Source organism: Triplophysa rosa, linkage group LG6 (genome assembly GCF_024868665.1).
Source record: "Triplophysa rosa linkage group LG6, Trosa_1v2, whole genome shotgun sequence".
NCBI lineage: Eukaryota > Metazoa > Chordata > Actinopteri > Cypriniformes > Nemacheilidae > Triplophysa > Triplophysa rosa.
In genome coordinates this window covers 3908227-3934025 of record NC_079895.1, presented here as the reverse complement: position 1 = coordinate 3934025, position 25799 = coordinate 3908227, and the positions used below count along the sequence as shown (strand labels likewise).

Sequence of the window (25799 nt, the reverse complement as noted above, 5' to 3'; positions counted from 1 at the left end):
GTCCTATTCTAACAACTCATATATCTATAGAAAGTTTATTTATTCAGCTTTGAGATTATGTAAAAATCTCAATTTCGAAAAATTGACCCATAAGACTATTTTTGTTGTCCATGGTCACATATAATAATATAAACAATATTAGTACTTAAGTTTGTGCAGTTCTGTTGTTTTGATGACTAGTTTTCTCAAATGTGATAGTCGGCTTAAATAAGGAATTGGTAGGTGTGTTCAAATTTTAACTAGTAGTGGTTATGTAATATCTTACTACAAGTTCAAAGTCTTTTCAAAGTCACGATACATAAATACTGAATGACATGTAGCGTGACCAGCATCCAACAAACCAAATATGGGATAGGTAGTAAGTTCAACTAAACATTTCAAATAAAAAGTTTTTTTTAAATCAACTACATGTTGACAATTTTTTTTTTTTACAATATAGAATAGGATTTTGTGGCCCTCAGGTGTGATTTATTATAGAGTAAAGAGTTGCTTTTTGTTTTGATTTGCATCCCTTCTTAAAAATGGTATGGCATTGTTTTATGTTTTGTTTGTGCCTTATTTATGTCGTGGTTGAAACAGACTAAATGACTAATTAAAATGAAATTATTAAACATGCATGTCATTAGATAGACAATATATCAGTTACCTTTTAGTGGTGTGCCACATTGCCCCACAAAACTGACTACCTGTCCTACATTTTGTTTTTTGGGTGGTGTTCATGATGTTTTAAGTGGGTTTCCCAGCTGTGTTATGATCTTGTTTGGTCATGGACCTCCCTTGAGAAACCGCAGTATTTTCCTCAAACCCTTCAGTGCATTAATGTCAAGAATAGCGTTAACGCGTCGCGTAGTGTTAGAAAAACTGGGGGTTTTTTTTCAGGTGAAGTTGGTTACAAAACGCCCGGTCAGCAACAAGCAAGCTTTTTAGAGAACTAAACAGACCACCAAAAGTGGATTAAAAGTGTGGTTATTTGTTATATGTATAGAAGCTTGCGGTAAAAGCTCTTTACTATAGTAGTTTTGTCCTGCTTGACCCCATGTGGCCAGCCCAACAGTGCAGCCTTTGTGAATGACAGGATGGATAAAAAAGTGGGCACGTTTGCTGAACAAAATTCCTATGGATTTATTAATTTATGACTTTTAAGATACTTCCCTTCTCCTCCCCTGACCCCCAACACACATTCCACCATAAAGTGGCATTACGGTTACACAAGCTCACAAATCAGTCGTAGTTTACATTAGAAATCTAAGGTGTGTCAGAAGAAGGCTATAAATTTTGCAGCTGTTACAATATGACGTCAGTACATTGACAGTGAGCAATGCCTACCTTTTTAAGGCAGTAGGTGTCTTTCCTTGATGGCTAAGTGTTGGGCTCCGTCTTCTTATCTTTTCTCCGTACTTCCAGATTGCGTCTAGGTGAACTTCAGCCTTCAGAATGTGGCCACTCCCCCCTCTCTTTAAGCAAACTCATTAGAGAACAGCCACCAGTGCTGACTCTGAATGTGTTCTTACATAATGCAGGGCACATATTAACACAGTTAGTTCAGCTCCATGATTCTGCTTTTGTGAATGTTCTGCAGAGTGTAATAAGCTTCAAATGACGCTGGGGCTCAGCCTTGTACTGTTCTCTTGGCTCTGTCCTAAATCTGATGGAACAAGGCAGCTAGGGATCATTTGCAATGACACATTTGTCTTGTTGGTTTTAAAAAATGGTAACACTTTATAATAATATTGTATTCTGTTAACATTAGTAAACGTATTAGCTAACATGAACTAACAATGACTAAAACTGTTTGTTATTCAGCATTTGTTAATGTTAGTTAATTGTTCATGTTAGTGCATTAAAGGAACTGTTCACCCAAAAATGAAAATTCTGTCATCACTTACTCACCCTCAAGTTGTTCCAAATTTGAATAAATTTCTTTGTTCTGATAAACACAGAGAAAGATATTTGGAGGAATGCTTGTAACCAATCAGTTCTTGGCTGCCATATATTACCATAGTAGGAAAACTGACAATGGTAGTCGAAAGTTCCCCAGAACTGTTTGCTTTCCTACATTCTTCAAAATATCTTCTTTTGTGTTCAACAGAACAAAGAAATTTATAAAGCAATTTTTTCTACCGTGGTAGTCAATGGTGGCCAAGAACTGTTTGGTTACAAGCATTCTTCCAAATATCTTTCTCTGTGTTCAGAACAAAGAAATTTATACAGAGTTGGAAAGACTTGAGGGTATAAATGTAGACAGAATTTTCATTTTTGGATGAACTGTTCCTTTAACTAACTTTAACAGATGCAACTTAATTGTAGTGTTACAAAAAATAAACTTGTGTTCATTCATTTATAACTTTCATGTATAATATTTATAGCAGTGGTTCTCAAATTGGGGGATGGTGCCAGGTAGGACCACTGTTTTTATAAAACACAGAATTTAACATAAATTTTGTGCAATGGATCCATTCAGCATTGGATGATTTTAAAGTGTTTTCACATTTTAATTTTGAGATTCTAAGTTTTAGATATGTTTTGTGTCATGAATTTTCTTTGGGGGCCCACAAAGTAATGCACCCAAAACAAGACAGGCCTGAAAAAGTTTGAGAACCTCTGATGTACGGTTTCAATGTGTCTTTGTGCTAGTAGAAAGCTCTGTTATGTCAGAATGTCAACAGCTTCCCTCTGCGTGATGATGTGACCTTCATTTACAGTAAATCAAGAAACTTCCCTGAGCATAGACTCCAATATAATGCACAGTAGTAATGTTCCTGTAGCTCTAAAGTCGCTGTAGATAGGCATAAAATGTAAATGTAATAGATAAAATATGTTTATTAATATTTAAGAGACTTTACAGGGTGCTTCTATACAAACACACACATAAACTGGAATTAATGAACAATTCAGGGCCAATAAAGAGAACGTCAAGGGAATGAAAAGCTAAGCAAACACTGCAGGTTACTGCTTTGTTGAGTTAATAATTGGAGAAGCCAACCTATGTTCCTCATGAGTAAGTGTTTACATTTAAGAATGGATGAAAATGATTTTATATAAAGTGTGCTAGAACCACATTTTACAAACAAATCACGCTGGTCATTAAAAGGTAGAGCAATCTTATTGCAGGATCAGATCCATAGATTAAATGTACACATCCTTTCTGTGACATGAAGTTTCCTTAAGAATCTCCGGAAAATGTTGGATTTTGAATTGTGGTGGTTGCGTTCTGGAATAATGGATTGGTACCCTGTGGGAGAAGGGAAAACATCATTATATTTATGACAACCAAATCAGGCACATCCACACCCATGTACACAGAGTAACTATATTTGAACACCCAAAAAGATTAAAAATGAAGGGTATGTTTTATGTATATTCTAGAGAAAACAGGACTTACGGATAATTTTTCAAGTTTCCTGTCCTTTTCGAATCTTCTCCATTCTCTAAGGTCGCTTGCATAAAGGCATGCCTTGACAATGAGGAGGATCAGGAGTCCAATCAGAGCTACACCAGCCAGAGATCCTCCTACGATGGCCACTATGTTTGGCCCTTCGGGACAATCTATTACAACAAACGTGAATGTTCAAATTCTGTAACCTTTTTACAAACCAGTACACATTTTATCCCTGGATCTATACCTCTGCTTTTTAGGACATTGACCAAGTACTTGTCAAATCCTTCTTGCTCAGTCATTGTAAATGTCATCCAGCACCCTTCTTTATCTTTGACGCGACAGTCGCCCTTGATCAGTTTTTCAATCATGCTGACTTTAAGGTGACCGCATGCTTTTGAGCAGTTCTTCTCGAACGGACCGCTTTCAAAGGCCAAACATTCAACACAACTCCTGATACAGGTCAAGACAGGATTGCAAATGAAAACACACACTCATAAATAGCACTTTCTATTCAAGTCTGCCTTAAACTCATGACGTTTACTTACGCTGATTGTTGACACGGGGCTTGACACGTAGGACATACTTGGCAGTAGGGCCCCTTGTATCCCCTCTGGCATTCACACTGGTTACATACACATGTGCCACGGTTGTAACACACGGTTCCTTGTGTCTTGCAGGCCACATCAGATATTGCGCAGTGACACGCCGTTCCCTCATAGCCTTCGTGACACTTACATTTACCACATTTACATTTGCCATGACCTGCCGAAAGTAAACACACATGATACGTGAGAGCATATTAAAAACCTAAAATATATTTATCATATATAAAACATATATAAATATGAGCCCCTCCCCAAATATTACCTGCACACTGTGTTTTATTGAAGTTTTCACAGTGCTCATCGTCACATTCACAGAATTCGCCGTAGTATTGGCTGTTGCCCTCTGTGATGTGACATTGGCAGCGTCCGCACACACAGTCTCCTTTTCCCTCGCACTCCGTCCCGTTGTCTTTCCGGCACTGAGCTCTCAGCGAGGCTTCATCTTTTTGGCCTATCATGCACTCACAACGCTGCCCTATGTAACCCTGGTTACACCTGTGGATATGTGGGGGATATTTTTGCTGCGTTTAGACATTTATGGTAACATAATACCCAACACAGTATCACTGGAAATCTACATGAGGGATACAACTTGAATGTAATGTGTTCATTAGAGTTGTCCAGGTGGAACTTTTTGTATTTAAAGGCCCAGTGTATGAAATTTAGTGGCATCTAGCGGTGAGGTCACGAATTGCAACCAACGGCTCACTCCACCCCTCCCTTTCGAAGCACTTTTTGACACAGGACTAAGATGTCGTCACATTATCGCTTCGTTGGTGACGGAAATAACGTGCTCTGTAGTAGGGCTGTCACGATAAACCGACGATAAATATCACGTGATTTATGCACAGCTTTTGAGTGAAGTACGGGAAAATGCTGCTGCATCCGAAGCCAGAGGGCGCTCTCGTGCGGAAACTCCAAATACGCACTGCAGAAGAAGACCATAACACGTTTTAGAGTCTAGGAAATGTCTATGGACATCTTTTTATCACCGTTACTCAAGCCTCATCAGGTATTTTTATGATAATGAAGTATATTTATAATGATCATGTTTGACGGGTGTTGCTTTTTCAAATGCACATTATAAGCGACTCAAACTCGCAATGCTTTTAGATCGAGCAGCATTTCTACTGATCCCAGAGACGTGCTTCACAGACAAGCTACGCATTAAAAAAAATACCGACACATTGCATATCGCAGCCAGCTCGATTACAATAGGATTTAGTGGTATCGCGATAAATTATCGCGATTAAATTATAAATTATCAGGAGAAGCGAATATCATCACAAGTCTGCGGTAGTGCGTGAGTCTGCTATTTACCCTGTTAAGCTGTTTTAACTGTTGAACTGGACTGTTGCCTGTTGTTAGTTAAGATTATTTGAGCTTGTTTATTTAATTATTCGTTAGTTGTTGACTGATTGCTAAGGTGTTAGCGTTTTTGTTCCGTTGCTACTGAAGTCACATTAAATTAATTGCCGTTAGCCGCTCGTTACGGCTTGACATTATAATTTTGCACTTAAAACGCACGGAGCAAGTTTGTTTGCTGTTTGATCCGTGGCCCATTCAAGTCGTTCAGGCTTTGTTTTGCTAATCGAGAAGGCGTGTTCCAGCTGTATTCTGTTCGCGCTAATCTCAACACTTACTTAAGCAGTGCCTCTGCGCTGGCGCGGTAAGCGTCAGCGGTAGCGTCAGCCCTCCTCGTGTGAAGACCGACGAGTGTAAAGACCTGCGACTCTACCTGCGCGACTCCACCGAGCAAAGACACCAGCAAGGCACATCACTATATTTAACATAAGCTTTGTTTTTATTTATGTCTATACTAACACCATGTGTTTCAAGTTTATTCCTGTACTCCACCGCATACAGCGTTCTCACCCAAGACGCAAGGCACGACGCGCTCACTTTCACGCGCGTCCCATTCACACATCCCCTTCTACACCTCTGTCTCTCTCTATGGGTCTCTGGAACTGCCAGTCAGCTGTGAACAAGACTGACTTCATCCCATGCGTTTGCCAGCCAGTCTGACATTCACATTCTTGGTCTTACTGAGACATGGATTCGTCCTGAAGACTCAGCCACACCCGCTGCTCTCTCCACAAACTACTCCTTCTCTCACTCTCCCCGCCAAACCGGAAGAGGAGGAGGCACAGGTTTGCTTATCAACAATAATTGGAAATATTCCCCACTATCTTCCCTATGCAACAACCATTTATTTGAATACCATGCTGTTAATATCACTATTCCCACTCAGCTCAGTGTTGTTGTAGTTTACCGCCCCCCAGGTCCTCTTCACAACTTCATTGAAGAGTTAGATGTGTTGCTCTCATCATTCCTGGAGGATAGCGGCCCTCTTGTAGTCTTCGGGGACTTCAACATCCACCTAGAGAAACCCTATGCCTCTGACTTCCACACCCTCACTGCCTCGTTCGACCTCATGCGCCTCGCCACAGCCTGTACTCACAGATCAGGAAACCAGTTTGATCTCATCTACACCCGTAACTCCACCACAGATAACATTCAAGTCACATCTCTTCTCATTTCTGATCACTTCTTCATCACTTTCAACATACTCCTTCCTATATGTACTACACCAACACCACCACCCGTTTATTTTAGACGGAACCTCCGCTCTCTCTCTCCTAGCACCCTCTCTGCTAAAGTCACATCCTCTCTTCCCTCCAACTTTGCATCTCTAGATGCTGACACCGCCACCGACACCTTATGCTCAACACTTACATCCTGTCTAGATAACCTTTGTCCTCTGTCCTCCAGACCAACCCGCGCCACCCCCTCCTGCCCCTGGCTGTCTGACATCCTCCGTGAACAACGGAGTACACTCAGGGCTGCTGAAAGGAAATGGCGCAAGACCAAGAATCTTGCTGACCTAGGGGACTTCCAGTCACTACTGTCCTCCTTCTCTGCTAGTGTTACCACAGCTAAAATGTCTTTCTATACCACCAAGGTAAGCAATGCGCCTAACACTCGGCAGCTTTTCTCTCTTCTTTGCCCCCCTTCTCCCCCACCCACTTCATCTTTGACCGCGGAGGACTTCGCTGTATTTTTCACTGAGAAAACATCATCCATCAGCGAACAATTCGTAGCACCTCAGACCTCGGTACACACCTCCCTCACTTCAAACATTGAACTCTCCTCTTTCACCCCACTGACTGACACTGAAGTCACCAGACTTCTCTCCTGCCACCCCACCACCTGTCCCCTGTCCCCTTGACCAAATACCCTCCCATCTCCTTCAGGCCACATCCAGCACACTCGCACCTGCACTCACACACATCATCAACACCTCACTGCTCACCGGCACCTTTCCATCCAGATTCAAACAGGCCCAGGTCACACCCCTACTGAAGAAACCCACATTGGACCCCTCTACTACCGACAGTTACAGACCTGTCTCTCTCCTCCCATTTATTGCAAAAACACTTGAAAGGGCAGCTTTCAACCAGGTGTTGTCCTACCTATCCCAGAACAAACTACTGGATGACAAGCAGTCTGGCTTCAAAACAAACCACTCCACTGAGACTGCACTGCTATCGGTCACAGAAGCACTGCGGCTAGCCAAGGCGGAATCTAAATCCTCGGTCCTGATTCTGCTAGACCTATCTGCAGCGTTTGACACTGTCAATCACCAGATACTGCTAGCAACCCTGTTATCACTAGGAATCTCAGGCTCTCCTCTCCGCTGGTTCAAATCCTACCTCTCCGGCAGATCCTTCAGGGTGTCATGGAGGGGCTCGCTGTCCACTGCCCACCACATGATCACTGGGGTCCCTCAGGGATCGGTGCTTGGACCGCTACTTTTTTCCATCTACACGTCATCCTTGGGACCTATCATACGGGCACACGGCTTCTCCTATCACTGTTATGCTGACGACACCCAGATCTACATCTCGTTTCACCCAGACGATACCACTGTAGCAGCTCGCATTACTGCCTGCCTAGAGGACATCTCGGCTTGGTTGAAAGAGCATCACCTCCAGCTGAACCCTGCCAAGACAGAACTATTCGTGTTTCCGGCACACCCCACGGTGCAACACGATCTCACCATCCGACTTGGCGATACCACAATCACTCCTTCCAAAACAGCCAGGAACCTCGGAGTCATATTTGATGAACAGCTGTCCTTCAATGATCACATTGCAAAGACAACGCGGTCATGCCAATATGCCTTATTCAACATTAGAAAGGTTAGACCCTATCTCACTGAGCATGCGGCACAACTCCTTGTCCATGCCCTGGTAATCTCAAGGTTGGACTACTGCAATGCTCTCCTTGCTGGTCTTCCTGCAAAGGCTATCAAACCGCTCCAGCTGGTTCAGAACACAGCAGCATGCCTCATCTTCCAACAGCCCAAAAGGACTCATGTGACGCCCCTTTTCATCTCCCTCCACTGGCTACCGGTTGAAGCCCTTATCAGATTCAAGTCACTAATGCTTGCCTACAGGACTATCACTGGATCTGCACCGACATACTTTCACACCCTCCTACACTCCTACACCCCATGAAGATCCCTGCGTTCAGCAAACCAGCGGCGTCTTGTACTGCCTTCCCATAAGGGCAGGAAATCGCTTTCCTGCTGATTCTCATTCACAACTCCTTCCTGGTGGAACATTCTTCCTAATTCGGTCCGGTCAACCACATCTCTCACAACATTCAAAAAACTACTTAAAACCCACCTCTTCTGTGAATACTTGACAGACAAATGAAAAAAAACAAAACAAAACACCAACTCTCTCGCTTTCTCTCAACAGGTAGTGGTCTAGCTTTTGTTAAAACTAGTAACTTTGTATTGGCACCTATTGCATTATTGCTCCTGTATGACATATCGCTTATTGCTCCTTATACTCTTTGTAAGTCGCTTTGGATAAAAGCGTCTGCTAAATGACTAAATGTAAATGTAAATGTTATCGTGCAGCCCTACTCTGTAGAGCAGTATGTCCGTTTAGTGCTACTGTAGAAACAAAATGGCGAATTCCACGCAAGGGGCCCTGCCATGTATGTAGTTAGAAATAGCTAATTCTATTGTAATAAAAACATAACGCTTCATTATGTAAGGTCTTTATACATCTCTGAAGACATAGTTATGTATATTAAATTGCATTTCTATCAATTGATCCTTTCAAAAAATGACACATTGGACCTTTAAAATAAGTAAATAAAAAGAAAGGAGTAAATAATCATTTGAAATCGTACTTGCAGCCGCCACAGACCACTACTCCATTATTCCCGCAGTGAGAATGAGGTTTATTTGTATCGTCACACTCGCACTCGCATCGAGTTGAAACGGTCACCTTTAGTTTTTCACCAAAGCCCAAGGGCCCAATGTGGAACGTCTGGTTTTTAATGCATCTCTCTGCTGTCACTGTAACATCAAAAGCCACCTGTACACATTTTGGTAAGAATAATTTGTTAAAGTCACCATGCGATCAAACAGGAAAATTCTATGTGTTTTACACAGTGTTGCAGTGATTATTATAAATGATTGATCCGTGCACACCATTATTTTTTTAATTCATTTGCATTTGTAATCTTTAATCAAAAACATTAAGCTCCTCTCCCCCTCTCAACTCTTCACCACATGACATCAGCAACAAAAAATAGGTAGGACTATACTGACTGTCCAATGGCCAGGCATTTTTAGCCCTCCTCTCCAGGGCCAACTTACAACAAACCAATCAAAAAGGGAAAGGCAAAATAAAGCCCCGCCCTACATTTTTTTCTAATTTCAGAACGTCATGATACGGAAAAGAAGTAAATCGCAACTTCTGTTTAGCATTCTTTTCGATTTTTCATATCATAACTTTCTCTTCAAAATAAAAGCAAAATGAAAGTCCCCATGAAAACAAAATTGACCCTATTTACTTTGTTAGTGCACATTACTAGTTGTAACACAAACATGTCATCCATGCAAGTCAACATGGACTGTAAACTTAGTATCTCCCATGTAGGGCTGGGTGGAATGACGGAATATTCTGTTACCGCGGAATAAAATGTCAACCATAAGAGATTTTTCTATTACGTGTATTCCGCGGAATGTAAATAAGTAGGCTTGGTTAACTCGGCGCTCTGCAAATTAGGCGCTATTCTGAAAAAAACTAATGAATTAATCCACCCGTAACAAATGAACGTATCAAACATTCTTTTGACCTTCTTTCAGTCTGTAGTTTAGTGATCCGCTCCAGTCCGGCGCTTCTCTCACCCGCAGTGCTCGTGCAGGGATCTGTGCCAGCATTTAAAAAAGCTCATTCTCAACACGTATTTCAGAAGTCAGGTTGTTTTGAAAACCTGTTAATAGTTTTATAAAGTTTAACTTCAGGCGAGCCAAGGTGAAACTTGCGTTGAAATGCGCGATGATGCTCGCAAGCGCGTGAGCGCTTTGATGTGACGCGCTTCTACCTCCAGTTTTGGGAGACGCGTGAGGAGTCACCAGAGACTCGCAGTCCAAAAACAAGCCCGAGAATAAACAAACCTAAAGAGAGAGAGTCGCAACACAATTGCTCATCTAATAGAGAGTGAAGAGCGATGAAGACCCACAGTACAGACCCCATGAACACCAGTTTATAACACTAGTCATGTACTGTACTCTCATTGTTTGTGCATATTCATACTTTATTGTTATATATGTTGCTATCTTCCTAATGTATATGATATAGCCAGAAGATAAATATGAATAAATAATACATCTGATTATCAGAACTTAATTTGATATCTTTAGTACATTTTCATAACTTGCCTACATTTTAACTATGGTGAGCATTTAAATGAACTGTAATAAATAAATTAGTTAAATCAATCTAAGAAAAATGAGGTATAAAATATAGAATTATAATGGGAGATTGTTTCATGAAATATATCGTTACCGTGAAATAAAATGACTCATTCCGTGAAATAGATTTTGGCCATTCCGCCCACCTCTACTCCCATGTATTAAAAGTAAGACATCACCATTTACCTTCTTACATCATTTGAGATTGTTCTCATGTACTTGAGTAAAGTATGTTTCTGGCCTAATGTTACTCACCTTCTGTCCAATAGCCACATTAGCACATCTCCCCCTGTCACTGAACATTTCTCCATCTGTACAGTTGGATGTGTATTTTATAGATATGAAGTTTGGGAGGGAATCATGGGCCATAATCACTTCAGAGGTTAAGTTCTGTTTAAATACCAAAAGGAAAAGGATCAAATAGGTCTGCTTTGAAAATTGACTCATGAGACTTATAAAACTTACAATCATTTCTTACATTGTATGCATCCACAATCAGTTTAACCACATTGCCCGAGTCGTCAGAAAGCACTCCAACAGCTGACTTGGGGATCAGTTGACTGAGGCTCTATTTCAGAAAATAAAACCAATTATATCAATATAGTACTGCTAATATCTATTAAAAATAACAATAATGCAGAGTGTGTGTAAAGCATGTGTTGTTTGGCACTTGGAACACCAACATCTTCAAATACATTTACTGAAAACATCCCATGCCTTTATTAGACAATTTTTGCTTGCGAAAGGACCAGCAAATTGTATTGTTTCTAAGAGAAAACATAAAATAACTATTACATTCCAAGCAAGCATGTTTTACTTACTTTGTACACATTTTCCATTTTCTTGGTGACGGCAAAAATTGGTTGTATATTTTGCTCCTCTAGCTTCCGAGCTATCTGACCAACAGATGGGTAATCCTGAAAATAGATTTTTTTGGACAGCATGATTTTAGTACATAAGACACTGATATTTTCACACTTGTTAAAGTTGGCTTTACTTTCATTAGTCCCACCTGGATTTATAAATATAAATTATAATTGTCTTTATTAAACTGTACTGTAAAGGACTATTTGCTGGGTGATTGGTGTTTGTGTAGAAAACGGCATTTATATGATGCCGTCAATTTCCTAAATTTGTACGTTTCAGTGTCTGCCCAAAAGTAAATCATACCCAGACGTTGCTCTTGCTGTACTTGTTGCCGACCAGCTGACAAGTTCCTTGGTTTGGTTCCAGAATGGCAGCGAGTTTACCGTCCCCAGCCATGTGGAAGCCATCATCTGTGGCCAGCACCAGCAGCCGAGTGCTGTTTCCCCAGCCGATCTCTTTCTGTGCACAGGTAATACATTTTGCTTTGTATTTACTTGAATGATGAAGGACGTCATCTTGTACCTTGCGAGTGGCACAGTTTTTAAACTGTTAGATATGGTTTTATCTAACTTAAAATGAACACGTATCACCCTCTGTTGACTTTCCATCTGTTTGGTGGAAAACTGTGATACTTAAGATTTAAAATTAGGTCCCTTTCTGCAGCATGGTAGGAGGACAAGTTAATCTCATTCCTTTTAATTTATACACAATTGTAATGTTTACCGCATTTGTCAAATTCATCCCAACATTTATTCCTAGAAAATACAATTCTTTAGGATATTAAGCAGTATTTAAACATTACCCCAAATTTTGGTAATATTTTTGCAAAATCTCAAAATAAATATAAAATGTCATTTTTATGTTCTTAGGTTAAAATTAACGTTATTTTAAAAAGCGTCCTCTTTAAAATAATAATATTAGAAATGGAAATATTGCAAGAAACACCATAAAGCAAGCTCTCACCATGCAGACAGCAGCTTGCATGATGGCGTCCAGACTTCCCTCTGGTGGGTCCAGGTTTCCAGATATGTGCTGCTTGGCTACCATATCTTTGAATGTGTTTCCATCGGCAGTCAGAGAAAGTACATGCTGAAAGCCAAAGGCTGGCTGACATGGTTCACTTTTGTCAGTACAAGGTCTTTGGAGCTTCACTTCGTTGGTGTCCGTGAATGGAAGAAGAGTCTTGTCGACAAATGAACCAAAGCCTGCGTTAGAAAAACAGCTTCGTGAATGTATTGACATTATCCTTGTGCGAACCGTGAGTCACTTTGAGCCAGAATAAAAACTTTGAGATTCATACAACAGAGTAAAAAAGAAGGTCAAAGGCATGTCCTCGCTTTCGAATGTTATGTTTCTATAGAAACCTGTTGCTGAGATACAATCATTTGAACATCTTTGGACATATTTTTTGAAGGGGGCACTTGTTTGAACGTGTCACACCAACGGTATAAAACAAAATGCATTTCTTTAACTCTGTGCTGATTTATACATTTTTAATTTCCTGTTTCCATTGTTACTTTAACACAGTTTAAACAATATACACGATGCAACATCTTTTACTTGTTATTTTGAGATATTGTCCCTCTATAACCAACGAGCTAAAATGGATTCGGTATTAGAAATTGCCTATTTTTGTGTGTTTTAATGTGGTGGTTAGAAAATGTATTTCATATTGAATCACCTATTCTGGCATTGCCCGTCTTTCTCTTAAGCTCATTGAGTAAATCTGATCCCAGCTTTTTAACATTCTCCAGATCATCTTTCATAGAGTACGAGAGATCCATCAGGTAGTAAAGGTCCACAGGATAGCCTTCAGCCCTTTGAAAATTTAGCGTAAATGTGTGGGGTTTCCCTAAAAAAGCGACACATTAGTTTTTAAAGTTGTCTAAATATGAACAAACTTACATACAGTAAAAAAGAACTCGTTGCTTTGACAGTTTCTGAGTAAACCCTACCTGGTCTAAGATTCAGCTCTAGTTCTTGTGGATAGATTTGTACTGGATTAGAGCCAGCCTTCAGGGGCTTGATTGAAATTTTGTTTAAGTTATTCTGGGGGTCTATTATAGATGAGCACCCTTTCTCTTTCAGCACAGCAACAGTGTCGCAACGTACTGCTTCCTGCTCTCCGGGCTTGGTGAAATTCTGCGGTTAAAACAAGACGGACTTTAGACAGTTCTCTGAAGCTAAATAAAATGTGTTATATGTTTCCCACTATTGAACTTACCAACTCTTTACACCAGGCACAGCCAGGCCCAGATTTGATGCAGTCTCCGCATGAGTTTACAGAAGCTTTTAAGCATTGCTCCTTTGTGTACACTACAAGAAACATAACAAGTTTTAACCTAATCGTTAAACAATTTATTTGGATTTATTTGTGAGAGATACTATACATTTTGGGAAGAGAAACATAGTCCTTCAGCTAAGGCTTAGATATAAGTCCAGTTAAAGCGCTGGTCATATACCTACCATGTTTTCCCACCAACAACAGGAGAAGTCCCCTCAGACAAACCGATTGCAGCATTTCCTAATGTAAGCAGAATTTCTTGTTATTACAGCTCTGCATCTGTGTTTCTGCTCTCCAAACAACCACATTTAGCACCCACACCCTAATTCAAATAAAGAAGTACCTTTCTGAATGTGCTATTGCTGTTGACTTATGATCTCTAAATATGGTGTACGGCATGCACTATATGTGCAGTTTTGCAACCGCTGTGCAGGGTGTTGCACACACAAAAAAAGTGTCAATTTAAAAAAACTGCGATTACAAGTTTTAGCAGAACTCAATGTGGTGACACATCTAGGAAGAGGAGCGGTTACTATAGATGGTCAGACGGCTTGTTTGACATTTATTTTTTCATCCCAATCGCCATCACCATCATGTGACAGTTTGTTGCCCGCAAACATATATTTATCTCTGTCTACAGCAAGATGAAGCGGTAAGAAAGACACTACTATTTTTACTTACATGAAGCTTCCAGTTTGATTTAGAATAGAGAATTCACCCACTTCTTCTTTTCCCATACATGGCAACAAGGAATTGTTCACCCAAAAAATGACATTTTGGCAGAAAACACTTTCTCGGTTAGCTCCTCACTGCGCACCTTAACCCAAATCTCTACAATGGAAACATGCAATGCGTTCTGAGAGTTTTAACTTTGTAAGCCAGTACTCTGTGTGGGAGTGCATCAGTGTAAATGTGGTTTGTGAATGTGATTCTTGTTTTTATCATTAAGAGAGAGCGTCTGAAAGCTTCATGAATTAATTTAAACTCTTCAGATTTGATGTATAAGCTACATACGCACATACCGCACTTTTTAAAACTGGACAAAAGCAGCTTAGACATTCAGCCTAACATCTTTTGTGTCGGCATGATAAAGGGCGAGCAAGTGTTCGTTTCATTTTTTTAAATGAACTATCCTTTTAAAATAATGTAGGTGGTAAAGTATGCCATAATTCTTCAAAACACTAGTCAAAGTTGTAAATGGAAATGGATAAACAGGTATTATTCATTAAATAAGTTATTGATGACTGACTGAAACCCGATGTGCCAAATTTGTATTTCAAACACTGTAAATCAACATAACAGTCAATAACATTATTTTCATTTATACTTTATAAAAATTAGCATGAGGCGATTAGTCAACACATTGTTGCAGATTCTGAACAGTTCCAAAATTACACTTATGTGAATAAATCTACCGTACAGATAATACAGTACAGTAAGAATAATGATACAAATATAATATAATTCCCATGTGATAAAAGTAATGCCACACAAAAGAAAACCATTTTTTCTTTACTTACTTAATGCAGCCCTAGAGACGTACAACCGTCATGGGTGGATGTGAGAAGATTCTGGTTTCCTGAAACACATCACAGTTACTTAGCATAGAAAGCAACGAAACGGTACACGCAACAGGAAGAGAGAGAGAGGAAGCAAAGTGAAGTAAGGCCTACTTTTGGGGGTGATGGTGGGGTTCAGGGTGTTTAGGCACTGTGTACCAACAGCCCCCCCCCCCCATATGTATCAAATCAATTATTATTTTTCTCTATAGTCGTATGATAAAGTTTAATGTTGACTACTTTTAAGAAAGCCAGCAGATGTTACCTCAGCAGTACCTCTCAAATCTAATTCATAATTTCCCATTTGTTGGTGTGTCATCATCTGTGTCTAGTGATAAATACAGTATGTGAGCTTTTTTCAAACATCAGTAGGCGGAGGAATATAGTGCACAAGTCACACGGACTACTTTTAAGATATGACTTCATGGTGCTTCTTTCGTCTTTTTGGGTAGTAAAAATCACCTTCCACTTTTACTGTGTACCAGCGGCTCAAGCATTCTTCTGTATATCTCCTCTAGTAAATGAAGAAAATCTTTACTAAAGTAAAATTAAATAAAGAAGTTAGGAACAAAAGGATGCGTAAATGCTGGTAGGAAGAAAAGATGATCGGTTTCTGAAGAAGGAAGTTACAGCCACGAAGAGGGAAGTAGCTTGTTTGGTTCTTTTCCAGATTTAAGATGGTTAAAGAACTATCGACACCATTACGCGAAAAATCTGTTGCAATATTTTCTACTCCCATTAAACATATATTCTTCAAGAATAAAACAAAGAATTCTTCAATTAGTCCAGATTTTACTGAATGGAGGTGTGTCATTTCTGTCCACCTGGAACAGACATAACTTAGCCAACGGAATGAGTTTGGGGTGGGGCTACCTGTTTTAAAACATGTTTCCAAACAGTGATTTTGATTAGTTTGGTGTCATATTTATAATGTTCACTGGCTTTAAAGGAAGTGCTTCTCTTTCCTCTCAGGTCATTTTCCGTATTCCTATGCTTGCTATAGGCTTACCACGAAAGACTGACACATTTAAATGGTTGTTGAACTTGATACTAAATATGATGTGTAACATAAAACTTGTTGCATACATTGTATTTCAAGAACTCTAAAATCGTGCAACAAACCGGCCTCACTTCATATGACAAACCAGAGGATAGCTGAAGAGCTACTTTAAGTTTAATTCCTTTAAATGATAAAACTGTCTTTTTGTATACGTTCTAGTACACTCTTTTGAAGTAACTAACACTGCGTTTCTCAAAAGTCCCAGTGCATCAGCCTGACCCCTCACCTCCTTATAAAACTGCACTCCTCCTTAAACATCTTCATTTCAGTGTCATTTTTCTTTTCATTTTTAGGCATTTTAGCATTCATTTCTATTATACTCAGTTGCTCAAATCCCTCTCTGTGATCATGACAGAACGGCAGTATTTGATACGGTAGTTTGTCCATAGTCCTCAACAACATTTTACAAACGTTGCATTCATGATGTTTGTGTCTTGCAGACTCAGCTCTCTCCACAAACAATGCCATCACTATCAGTGTAAATAATACATATTTTTAAAGGTAATCAATGAGCTGTGCCTAATCTCTCACTTCCATTGATCAATATGTGACTCTGGACCACAAAACCAGTCATAAGTCGCAAAATTGTATGGGTCAAAATTATTGATTTTATTCATTAGGATATGAAGTGAAGATCATGTTCCATAAAGATATTTTGTGAATTTCTTACCGTAAATATATCAAAACTTTCTTTTTGTTAGTGGATGCAGCAAAATCACAAACAAAATCTTCCGGAAACACGCCTACAAACATCGCTCGCTGCTGCCCGCTCTTCGGCAATCACCCACTCAAGTTTGGTATTTATCAAAGATATTAATATTAACAAGATGCGTCACTCAACGCTCAATATGGCTGCCCTAGCGAAGCTTTGCGCATGTGTAGTATCTAAAGCAACATGAAAAATAATGGTTTTTAAGCACAATTTGATCATAGGAAACAAACGTTATTGCACAGTTTATGTCATTTTTAAATGTTGTTTTTAAATTTGTCGTTTAATTGGGATTTTAGCCGGCGATTGTAGAAATATCAATATTCCCCATTCACTCTTGTTTGAATTACGCAATAACTGCCCGGAGGTGCATTGCAAACATGGCCGCCGAGTAGCACGACTTCCCTAAATGGTAGGGATGTAACAATATAAAAATCTCACTGCACGATAATACCTTGGTATAAAGTCCACGGTACGGTATTTATTGCGGTATTTAAAATGATGACTTGGAAACGTTCCACAAGCATCCTCTTTTTTTTATCCTCTAATTATAACTGTTGCTTAGAGGTATGAGTTCTAGTATGACATGGGTCAAATGACCTAAAAATCCCTTTTATAAAATAAAATAATTGCACCAGATGGATCTTGCCAAAGGTAACTATTATTTTTTCTAACATTCTCTATGTTAGAACCGGAAGACCTATTGTTTCATACAGTCATGTGACCACGATAATATTGAGACAATTTTGCTATTGCGATAACACGATATCGATATTGTTAATCCCTACTAAATGGACTATGTAAATCTTAGAATTTCCACTTTCGGGTTCATCGGGTAAACCAACAGAGCGTTAAAACAAACCTTAGCAATGGCCTTCTACGGCGCCTCTAGTGGACAATATTAAAGGTGTTTTTCTCAATATTTTGATTCCAGATTTTCAAATTGTTCTCGGCCAAATATTGTCCTGTTTTATCAAACCATACATGAATTGAAAGCTTACTTATTCAGTATAAATCTCAATTTACAAAAATGTAGTCATAAGACTGGTTTTGTGGTCCAGGGTCACATAAAGTATTGATTAAGGGATAATGTACAGGCAGCCTGTTGTTATCGCAGAAATAAGCCCTGACAGTGTGTCAGCTAATCTTGTATCACACTGAAGGGGCTTATTTCGCGATAACAGCCGGCTGCGTGTACATTATCCCACTTATTACACGGCTACTTGCCACATGAGAAAAAAACTGGACATGAAATATTTTATTAGCTCAATTTTACTGAATGCAGACCTTCCTCGAGGAAAAGCAGTTTACTTTCGGTTTTAAGGTAAGAAACGACGTTCAAATGTCACGAACATTCAATTTGGTTTAATTATTTGTAAATATAATGTCATATACTGTATGTGATTAAAAGACATATTTATGTTTACTTTTGTGCAATATTAAACTGCACCTGTTAAAATGATTTGCAGCATCCGGATTACTGGGTGTTATTAGTTTCGAGCGGTTGTTATCTGAGAATAACAACCCTTGGAATGTCGCAACTGGCCAATCAGAATCAAGCATTCGAGAGCGCCGTGTAATAAGTGATAATAAAGAGAAAGTCCATGACTTTATATTTTTTCTTTGATTTCCTGATAAGTTTATGGGGGACATTTGACCACATTCAACTGTCTCTTTTACAAGAAGTGGATGGTGGAGGGACGGTCAAGCTGATTTAATCACTTGACAACAGAACAATCTGCATTGAACATTTACTCACATTATATGCAAAACAACAAAAGAAACTAAAGCAATCAGTCGGCAGATCTGATTGAATCCAGACACGCCAATATTCGTCAAACTAGACTGCTGGTACTCATGTCCAGTCAATCCTCTCGCAACGTTTCAACCTCCAGCGAGTAAAGATGAGTTGGTTCCTGCTCTTCTCCGAATGGTTCGTGGACTATGCTCGTGGCACATACTGGTACCTGTTTGGCAGGAGAAGTGGACTGTGCAGTGGATCCATTAGTTCTCCGGGACCACTAGATTTAGACCAAAAGAAAAAGAAGTCCTTAGAAAAGGTAAGAGAGAGATTTAACCTAGAAGTATTCTATGCTATAAAGCAACAGATAACATGCAGTATGTGCTAACAACTAACACTCCATCTTGTGTTACCTTCAGAATTTGACGAGTTTGAAGTGCCCAAAAATCTGGATGTGATCGTGATCGGCAGTGGTGTCGGTGGCCTGACGGCTGCCGCAACTTTAGCCAAACTAGGAAAGAAAGTTCTGGTGTTGGAGCAAGATGAGCAGGCTGGAGGTCTGTGTAAGACATTCAGTGTGAAGGGCTTCGAGTTTGACTCTGGTAAGATATTAATGGAGTTCTGAATCTGTTATACTTGATCAAATGCTGAATGTCTTTCGATGATGTAACATCAATCTTTTAAAGGCTTCAATTATGTTGGGCAACTTCACGAGAACGGATTCTTGAAGGTGGCATTGGATCTGATCACTGACGGCCAGGTGCATTTCGCTGAGCAGGACGCTGATGTGGACACTGTAGTTATTGGAAAAGGAAAAGAGAGAAAAGAATACACAATTTACAGCGGCAAGAGACAGATGGAAGATGATGAAAAAGAAAACGCATACGGTTGTTAAACCCGACAAACATCTCAGTATGATTTCACAAATCCAGTTCTGTATGATTTATTCTTAAAACTCTTGTTTATTTTTCTGATCAGGAGTGACCGTAAAGACAGACGGAGAAGTTGAAATTAAGGCTCCAGTGATTGTTTCAAATGCTGGAATGTTCAACACCTTCAGGAAACTTCTGCCTCCAGAGGTCCAGGCTCATCCTGGTAAGTGACCGGATCTTACTGTAATGACTCATGTGCACATATTATCATTCATATTTTGATTAATAACCTGATTTATATCTCTTCGCAGGCATTCAGAATTATGTTCATACTCTGAAACCAGGCAAAGCATTTTTCCAGGTGTTTGCAGGTTTTAATGGCACTGAGGAAGATTTGGGCATCTCATCCACCAACATGCGACTCTTTAAGACAAACAACATGGATGAAGTGTATGTGAAAAGTTAAAGCAGTTCAAGTGATTGTGAGAAAAATGAACAATAAGATCTTGTTTTGTATTGTTTAGGTTGGAAGAGTACTTTGATTTAGACAAGGAGGATGCACCTGATAATATTCCCATGATGTACATGTCCTTCCCTTCTGCTAGAGATCCCACCTCATGCACTCGCTTCCCAGGTTAACCTTTTCCTCCCTACATGTTTAATTTCTCTTTCCACCTAAAAACCCATGTGTATGCTTGTAACTTGAATGTTTTGCTGTTATTGTTTTTAGGACAGTCACGTATGGTGATTCATACAATGGTCAATCCAAAGTGGTTTGGAAAATGGAACAACATGGCTGAGATGGACAGAGGAGAAGAATATGAAAAGTACAAGATGAGATTTGCCAACCATCTCTTTGACTGGGCTTGTGTTCACTTCCCCAAGCTGAGAGAGAAGGTACATTTTCATAATCGAGTGCTAGCTGTTGATGATACAGGTGAAAAGTGTGTTTGCGTTATAAATACCCAGGGGCGTAATTTCCACTGGGGACAGGGGGACATGTCCCCCTCACTTTTCAAAATCCCGTTCGTGTCCCCCTCACTTTCAAATTTGTTTGTAATGATTTTTTAACCACACGCCGTCATCGCCACGGAGAAGTAGACCGAGCAGGACACAGAGAGTCTGCCTGCCTGTGTCGATGCGCGCGTCGCGTGCACACGCTAAAAAAGATCACTGTTTTCAATCACATGGTTTTGATTTGAATTTAATAGAAATTTGTTTTTACGTGGTCGTTGTTTCGGTAGGCTATGTTGGACTTCTATGGGGAAGAAAGGCAACGCGTGATTTATTACTTTTTTCGTTTGATAAGGACTAGTTTTTTTAACAGCAGTTAGTGTTTATGACAAGGCTTGACCGAAACGTGGGCTTCCCTGGTCGTTGTTTAGGTACGTTAAACCTCGTTAAGCATTTTAGAAAGTCATCTGGCTCGTCCCCTTCCGACCGCAGATTCAGGTTTACAAGCCAAGTTTTCCTCCGCTTCTCAGTCAATCGCATTTTCCCGCTTCATGAACATCAACTTTTGCTACACAATAAAAACACCTTTTGGTTTCATGGTTTAATCAATTTAAACAATCAAAAACAACTCAAAACATAGGTATTTTTAATTGGTGATTCAAATCAAAAACTTTTTCCGCCATTTTGTGTCCCCCCCACTTCTCAAACCAAAGTTACACCCTTGTAAATACCCGTTTTGGATTTCTGTTCTTTGTAGTTGCTGCTGATGATGCATGCAGTCAGTCCCATCAACATGCATGGACTTGGTGCCACAAATGGATCCATGCTGTCTGCAGAGCACAGTCTGGAGAGATACCAGCTGCTGAACATCGCCAAGATCAGATGCAACACACCGATCAAGAACCCCTACCTGTCAGGTAATACTGAAGTACTTTATTGTTAATCCAAAGCATCTCTTGTGTGGTCTACCTATATTTCTTATACAAAAATGTATTTTCAGGACAAGATATTTTCTCCGCTGGTTTGCAAGGTGGTCTTCTCTGCGCTTCATCGGTTCTGGATCACTGCCTGTACATTGACCTTCTGCTCCAGCAAAAAAAGCTAAAAAACAGGGCAGCCAAGAAACTACAGTGAGGCTAGGTTGACCAACCTTTGTTCCACATGTCAATCAACGTGTCCCATTCAGTCCATGTGATAATACTGTAGAAATGAGTATTACAAATGTAAGCAGTAGTTTTACAGTAAGTTTAGATTTCTACAATTTTACGACTGTTCGGAAGATTTAATTTAAGTTTTGATGCCATTTTATATGCGTTTTTGTACACTTCATATTCCCTGTTATATCTGCCATACCAACTACCAATAAAACTGTGAATGCAACAAAATATGTTGATGGTCGTATTTATACAGTACTCACAGATGTCCTCACTCTCAATGTACTGATCACTAATCTCATTATAACATACAGGCCTAATTTCACATACAATCATTATCTTAAGTTTTAGTTAAATGAGGACATTTATATATAAATGCATTAGAGAAAAACATTACTGGTGTACATCTTGAGAGAAAACAATCCTTTGGAGGCATATATTGACGTTTTTTATTGACCAAAATGCAATAATGTTCTTTGCACATTTCAGTCACTAGATGGCAGAATGATATCAATTTATAAACACCCTGCTTTGTATGACTGCTGTGTAATGTTTGTCAGGAGCAGTTTGTTCACAGACGTAATAATATATCCTCGTGTTGAAGGTCAGAGAGGGAATCCCACAGCTTTAACCCGTCAGGTTTGCTGATATCCATGACTCGAGATGGTTTGGATACACACTTTTCTATTTTTCTTTTAAATTGTAAAATAGCGACTCATTAAAAGTGCGTGCAGTACAGCAGGCCTAAAGAGCTTGTTAATCGACGTCACGCCGCGTTGAATGTTGCGCCATCTTGGGAGGATGGCTGCTAGTGCGTTCAATGCAGTGTTTTGTTTTTCTGGTTTGATTAGGAATTATAACTATGGTAGGTCGGTCTTGCTGTGTTAAAAACTGCTATAGCATTAAGCAGAGTCGTTCAGGAAAAGCCCATGGTTCTTTCACTTTCGAGTTCTCCATATATCAAACAAAACAAGTAACGGGACATATCAAAACAATAATAGCTGTGGAGTATTATTATGGCGGCGCCACTGCAACATATGGCGTGACGTAAGCTTCACATTCTCTATAATAGTAGGACCATTCAGAAGCCCTCTACTGCATATTGTTTTAAAATAATCAAAATTGCTTTAAAGATAAAACCACTAGCAGGCTGGTGAAATCATGGTGCACTGTGGGATACGGCATTGCATGGACTACTGTAACTATTACTGTACATCTGTGTATTGTCTACATATGGTGCTGCGTAAACTGCAGTAAAAGGTGAGTAATATGTCTGTATGCTAATCTAAGGCTATGGCCCTCTCACATGATTTTATTTCTATTTATAAAAAGCTCATGTATATATCAGCCTCTCTCCTCTCCCCACCTTGTTCAATGTGCTGAGTCTAGATCACTGCAGCAGTGTGTGTGCGCAGCAGAAGGATGGAGTGCAGGGGCGAAGCGAGCTATTAAAAGCCACTGCTGTATAAATAACCCATGCGTATAAGCGAAGACAGTCCAACAGTATGAGATGCTGGGAAACTGCGGCCAGCTCACTGCTGGATGCTGCTGATCCATCTAAACCAGAGGTGGCACTCATATAAATGAATTCAAGCAGGATCTTTGAAGATGTTGGCCATTTTAATTAAACACGCTGCATTAACGCTGAACATTTTGTTTGTTGATGCATTATGTTATCAGAATCTGATCGCACCGGTCGTAAGTATTCTGTGCAAATGCAGATGGTGCATAGAGCAATAACATATCTGATAACATAACCGGGGTTACGCGCTGTTCCCTTTATCTACCGAAGGAGATAAAAATCGAATCGGCTTCTGCCTCATCCCTTAGTGTAGTCTTTCTACATGCACACTAATGCACGCACAATAGAAAACTATAGGTTACTTGCGTAACCCCGGTTCTCTGATAGCATTAAGTGAGGTGTCTCTCTATGGGATACGCCCCTTCCGCGTATTCCTAAGAAGCCCTATTACATTACGCCAGCCCCTATTGGCTGGCAGACATGACGCTTGTGTCTGGGGAGTGGCTCCGCATGCAGCATTAAAGGAGCGGCACAGCGTCATTCAAAATAAGCACACCTCTTCCTCGCTTCACACAGCAAGGAGGGTGATCTGGTGAGACACCTTGCTTAATGCTATCAGAGAACCGGGGTTACGCACGTTTCGTGTGTCTCACTATGGGATATCCTAACTCTCGTATTGCCAGATAGCCTTTTTCGAACTTGCCTGCCAACCAAGATAAAGTCGGGGCTGAATGAGTGAGGACTCAAAATCCTACATTCAGCACCGCATGCGTAAATGTCTGCGCTGTAACATCCAGTTTATAAAACCTGGTAAAAGTGTGCGGCGAAGACCAGCTCGCCACTTCATAAATGTCCTGTATAGTGACTCTTTTAAAGAGAGCCCATGAAGTTGACATCCCCCGAGTTGAGTGTGCACGTAAGCCCGATGGGGTAGCAAGACCTTTACTGGAATAGGCCAAAGAAATTGCTTCCACTATCCAATGTCATACTTGCTGTTTCGTGATCGGCTTCCCCCTCCTCGGTTTAGCCCAAGATACAAACAGCTGATCACTCAATCGGAACCCTGCAGTCCTATTTACATAAATCCGCAAGGCACACACTGGGCATAGAGAATTCAACTTTTGCTGATCCGAAGATGCAAAAGGTGGAGGATAAAAGGCCCTCAGCTCAAGGGGAACAATAGAATTAATGCCTTTGGCATAAAATAATGACATAAAAGCAGGGTTCGGTTTCAGCAGAACCCCCTCATCCCCCTGCATAAATTGCATACATGCAGGATTCACAGAGAGTGTGTGAATCTCACTTACGTGCTTCGCTGAAGCCAGATCCAACAGCAGCGTCGTTTTAAACTGTTGGGGAGGCGGCGGTGGCGGCCGTGGCGGCGCAGTCTGTGTCTTTCTAGGCAAACAAGAGCTGCAGAGCCTCATCGTCCTTTTTCTTTTCTTCTCTTCGCATCTCTTTTGCATCCGTGTCAGAGCAGTGCCAAAAATACCCTCTTGAGACAACCGGAGCGCCCAGTATGGCTTCTTTGTCCCTGTTAGAGAGATTAGCCAAGTTAAGCCAGCATCCTCTCTCCTGAATGACCATCGTGGCCATCGCTTTGCCCCCGGCCTGAACTGCACATCTCTGCAGACGGAGGGAGAGATCGGAGACGACACAGGTCTCTTCCCACTGTGTCTGACCTGGTGTGGTAGACACTGCGTCCTGCAGCTCTGCTTGGTATGCGGTTAGCATAGAGATAGTGTTAAGGGCCCTGACTGAGAGAGCTACCGCCTTGTAAGCACACTCGGTCATAGTAGACTGAAACCGATCCGCTTTAGACGGCAATGTCGGGTTAGCACCCCAGGATAGAGACGCCTTGGTGGGCAACTCTACAGGAATGTATACCTGCGGAGTGACAGTCGGAGCAGGGCTAGGTGACACAAGAGGATCCTGGCCTGACAGGCTAGCTTGGCATGCTAGCCTGCGGCGAAGGCTCTTCGTGGTGAAGCGTGCACAGTATTTGCAAGAGCCGGGAACGTCTATTGCCACTTGTGCATGTTTCAGTCCAAGACATGCAGAGCAGACCTGGTGTGTGTCCCTGCATGAGATCTTATTCCCGCATGTGCACAACCGTGAGAGTTCGCCCTCGCCCTCGCTACCCGAAGCAGTCTGCATTGCTGCAGCCATCATTGGGTGCTGAAATGCCTACAATAAGCTGGAGTGCGAATTGAGAAATTAAACGAAAAGCGGTGTGGTTACCAGCAATTAGTAGTCCAGTACCCGTCCATCTAACCAGCAACCAGCGTGGAGGCCCATTGATGGTTATCAGG

General features: G+C 40.6%; 3 protein-coding genes across 15 annotated transcripts in view; 2 read left to right on the top strand and 1 right to left on the bottom strand.

The window, feature by feature from the left end:
* Positions 1-2807: 2807 nt before the first annotated feature.
* On the bottom strand, positions 2808-15488 carry itgb2 (integrin, beta 2). The gene is made up of 16 exons (XM_057335674.1): positions 15437-15488; positions 14099-14156; positions 13857-13948; positions 13588-13774; positions 13314-13484; positions 12596-12837; positions 11936-12091; positions 11587-11682; positions 11244-11333; positions 11021-11155; positions 9193-9380; positions 4247-4479; positions 3925-4141; positions 3624-3829; positions 3383-3546; positions 2808-3232 (listed from the first exon to the last, which is right to left on the bottom strand). Exons 2-16 carry the CDS (start codon positions 14151-14153, stop codon positions 3164-3166), a joined length of 2301 nt encoding a protein of 766 aa, XP_057191657.1. The 5' UTR covers positions 14154-14156; positions 15437-15488; the 3' UTR covers positions 2808-3163.
* Positions 11999-25799, top strand: part of adarb1b (adenosine deaminase RNA specific B1b) — a 199845-nt gene continuing 186044 nt past the window's right edge. For all 13 annotated transcript variants that reach the window (XM_057335688.1, XM_057335684.1, XM_057335677.1 and 10 more), the window contains exon 1: positions 11999-12101. The gene's annotated coding sequence lies outside the window, so the exon portion shown is untranslated. The remainder of the gene's footprint in view (positions 12102-25799) is intronic.
* Positions 19149-22186, top strand: retsatl (retinol saturase (all-trans-retinol 13,14-reductase) like). The gene is given in 9 exon segments (XM_057335695.1): positions 19149-19291; positions 19364-19587; positions 19672-19872; positions 19964-20080; positions 20169-20307; positions 20382-20491; positions 20588-20754; positions 21569-21728; positions 21812-22186. Coding segments are annotated over 9 exon segments (1395 nt in total). The 3' UTR covers positions 21946-22186.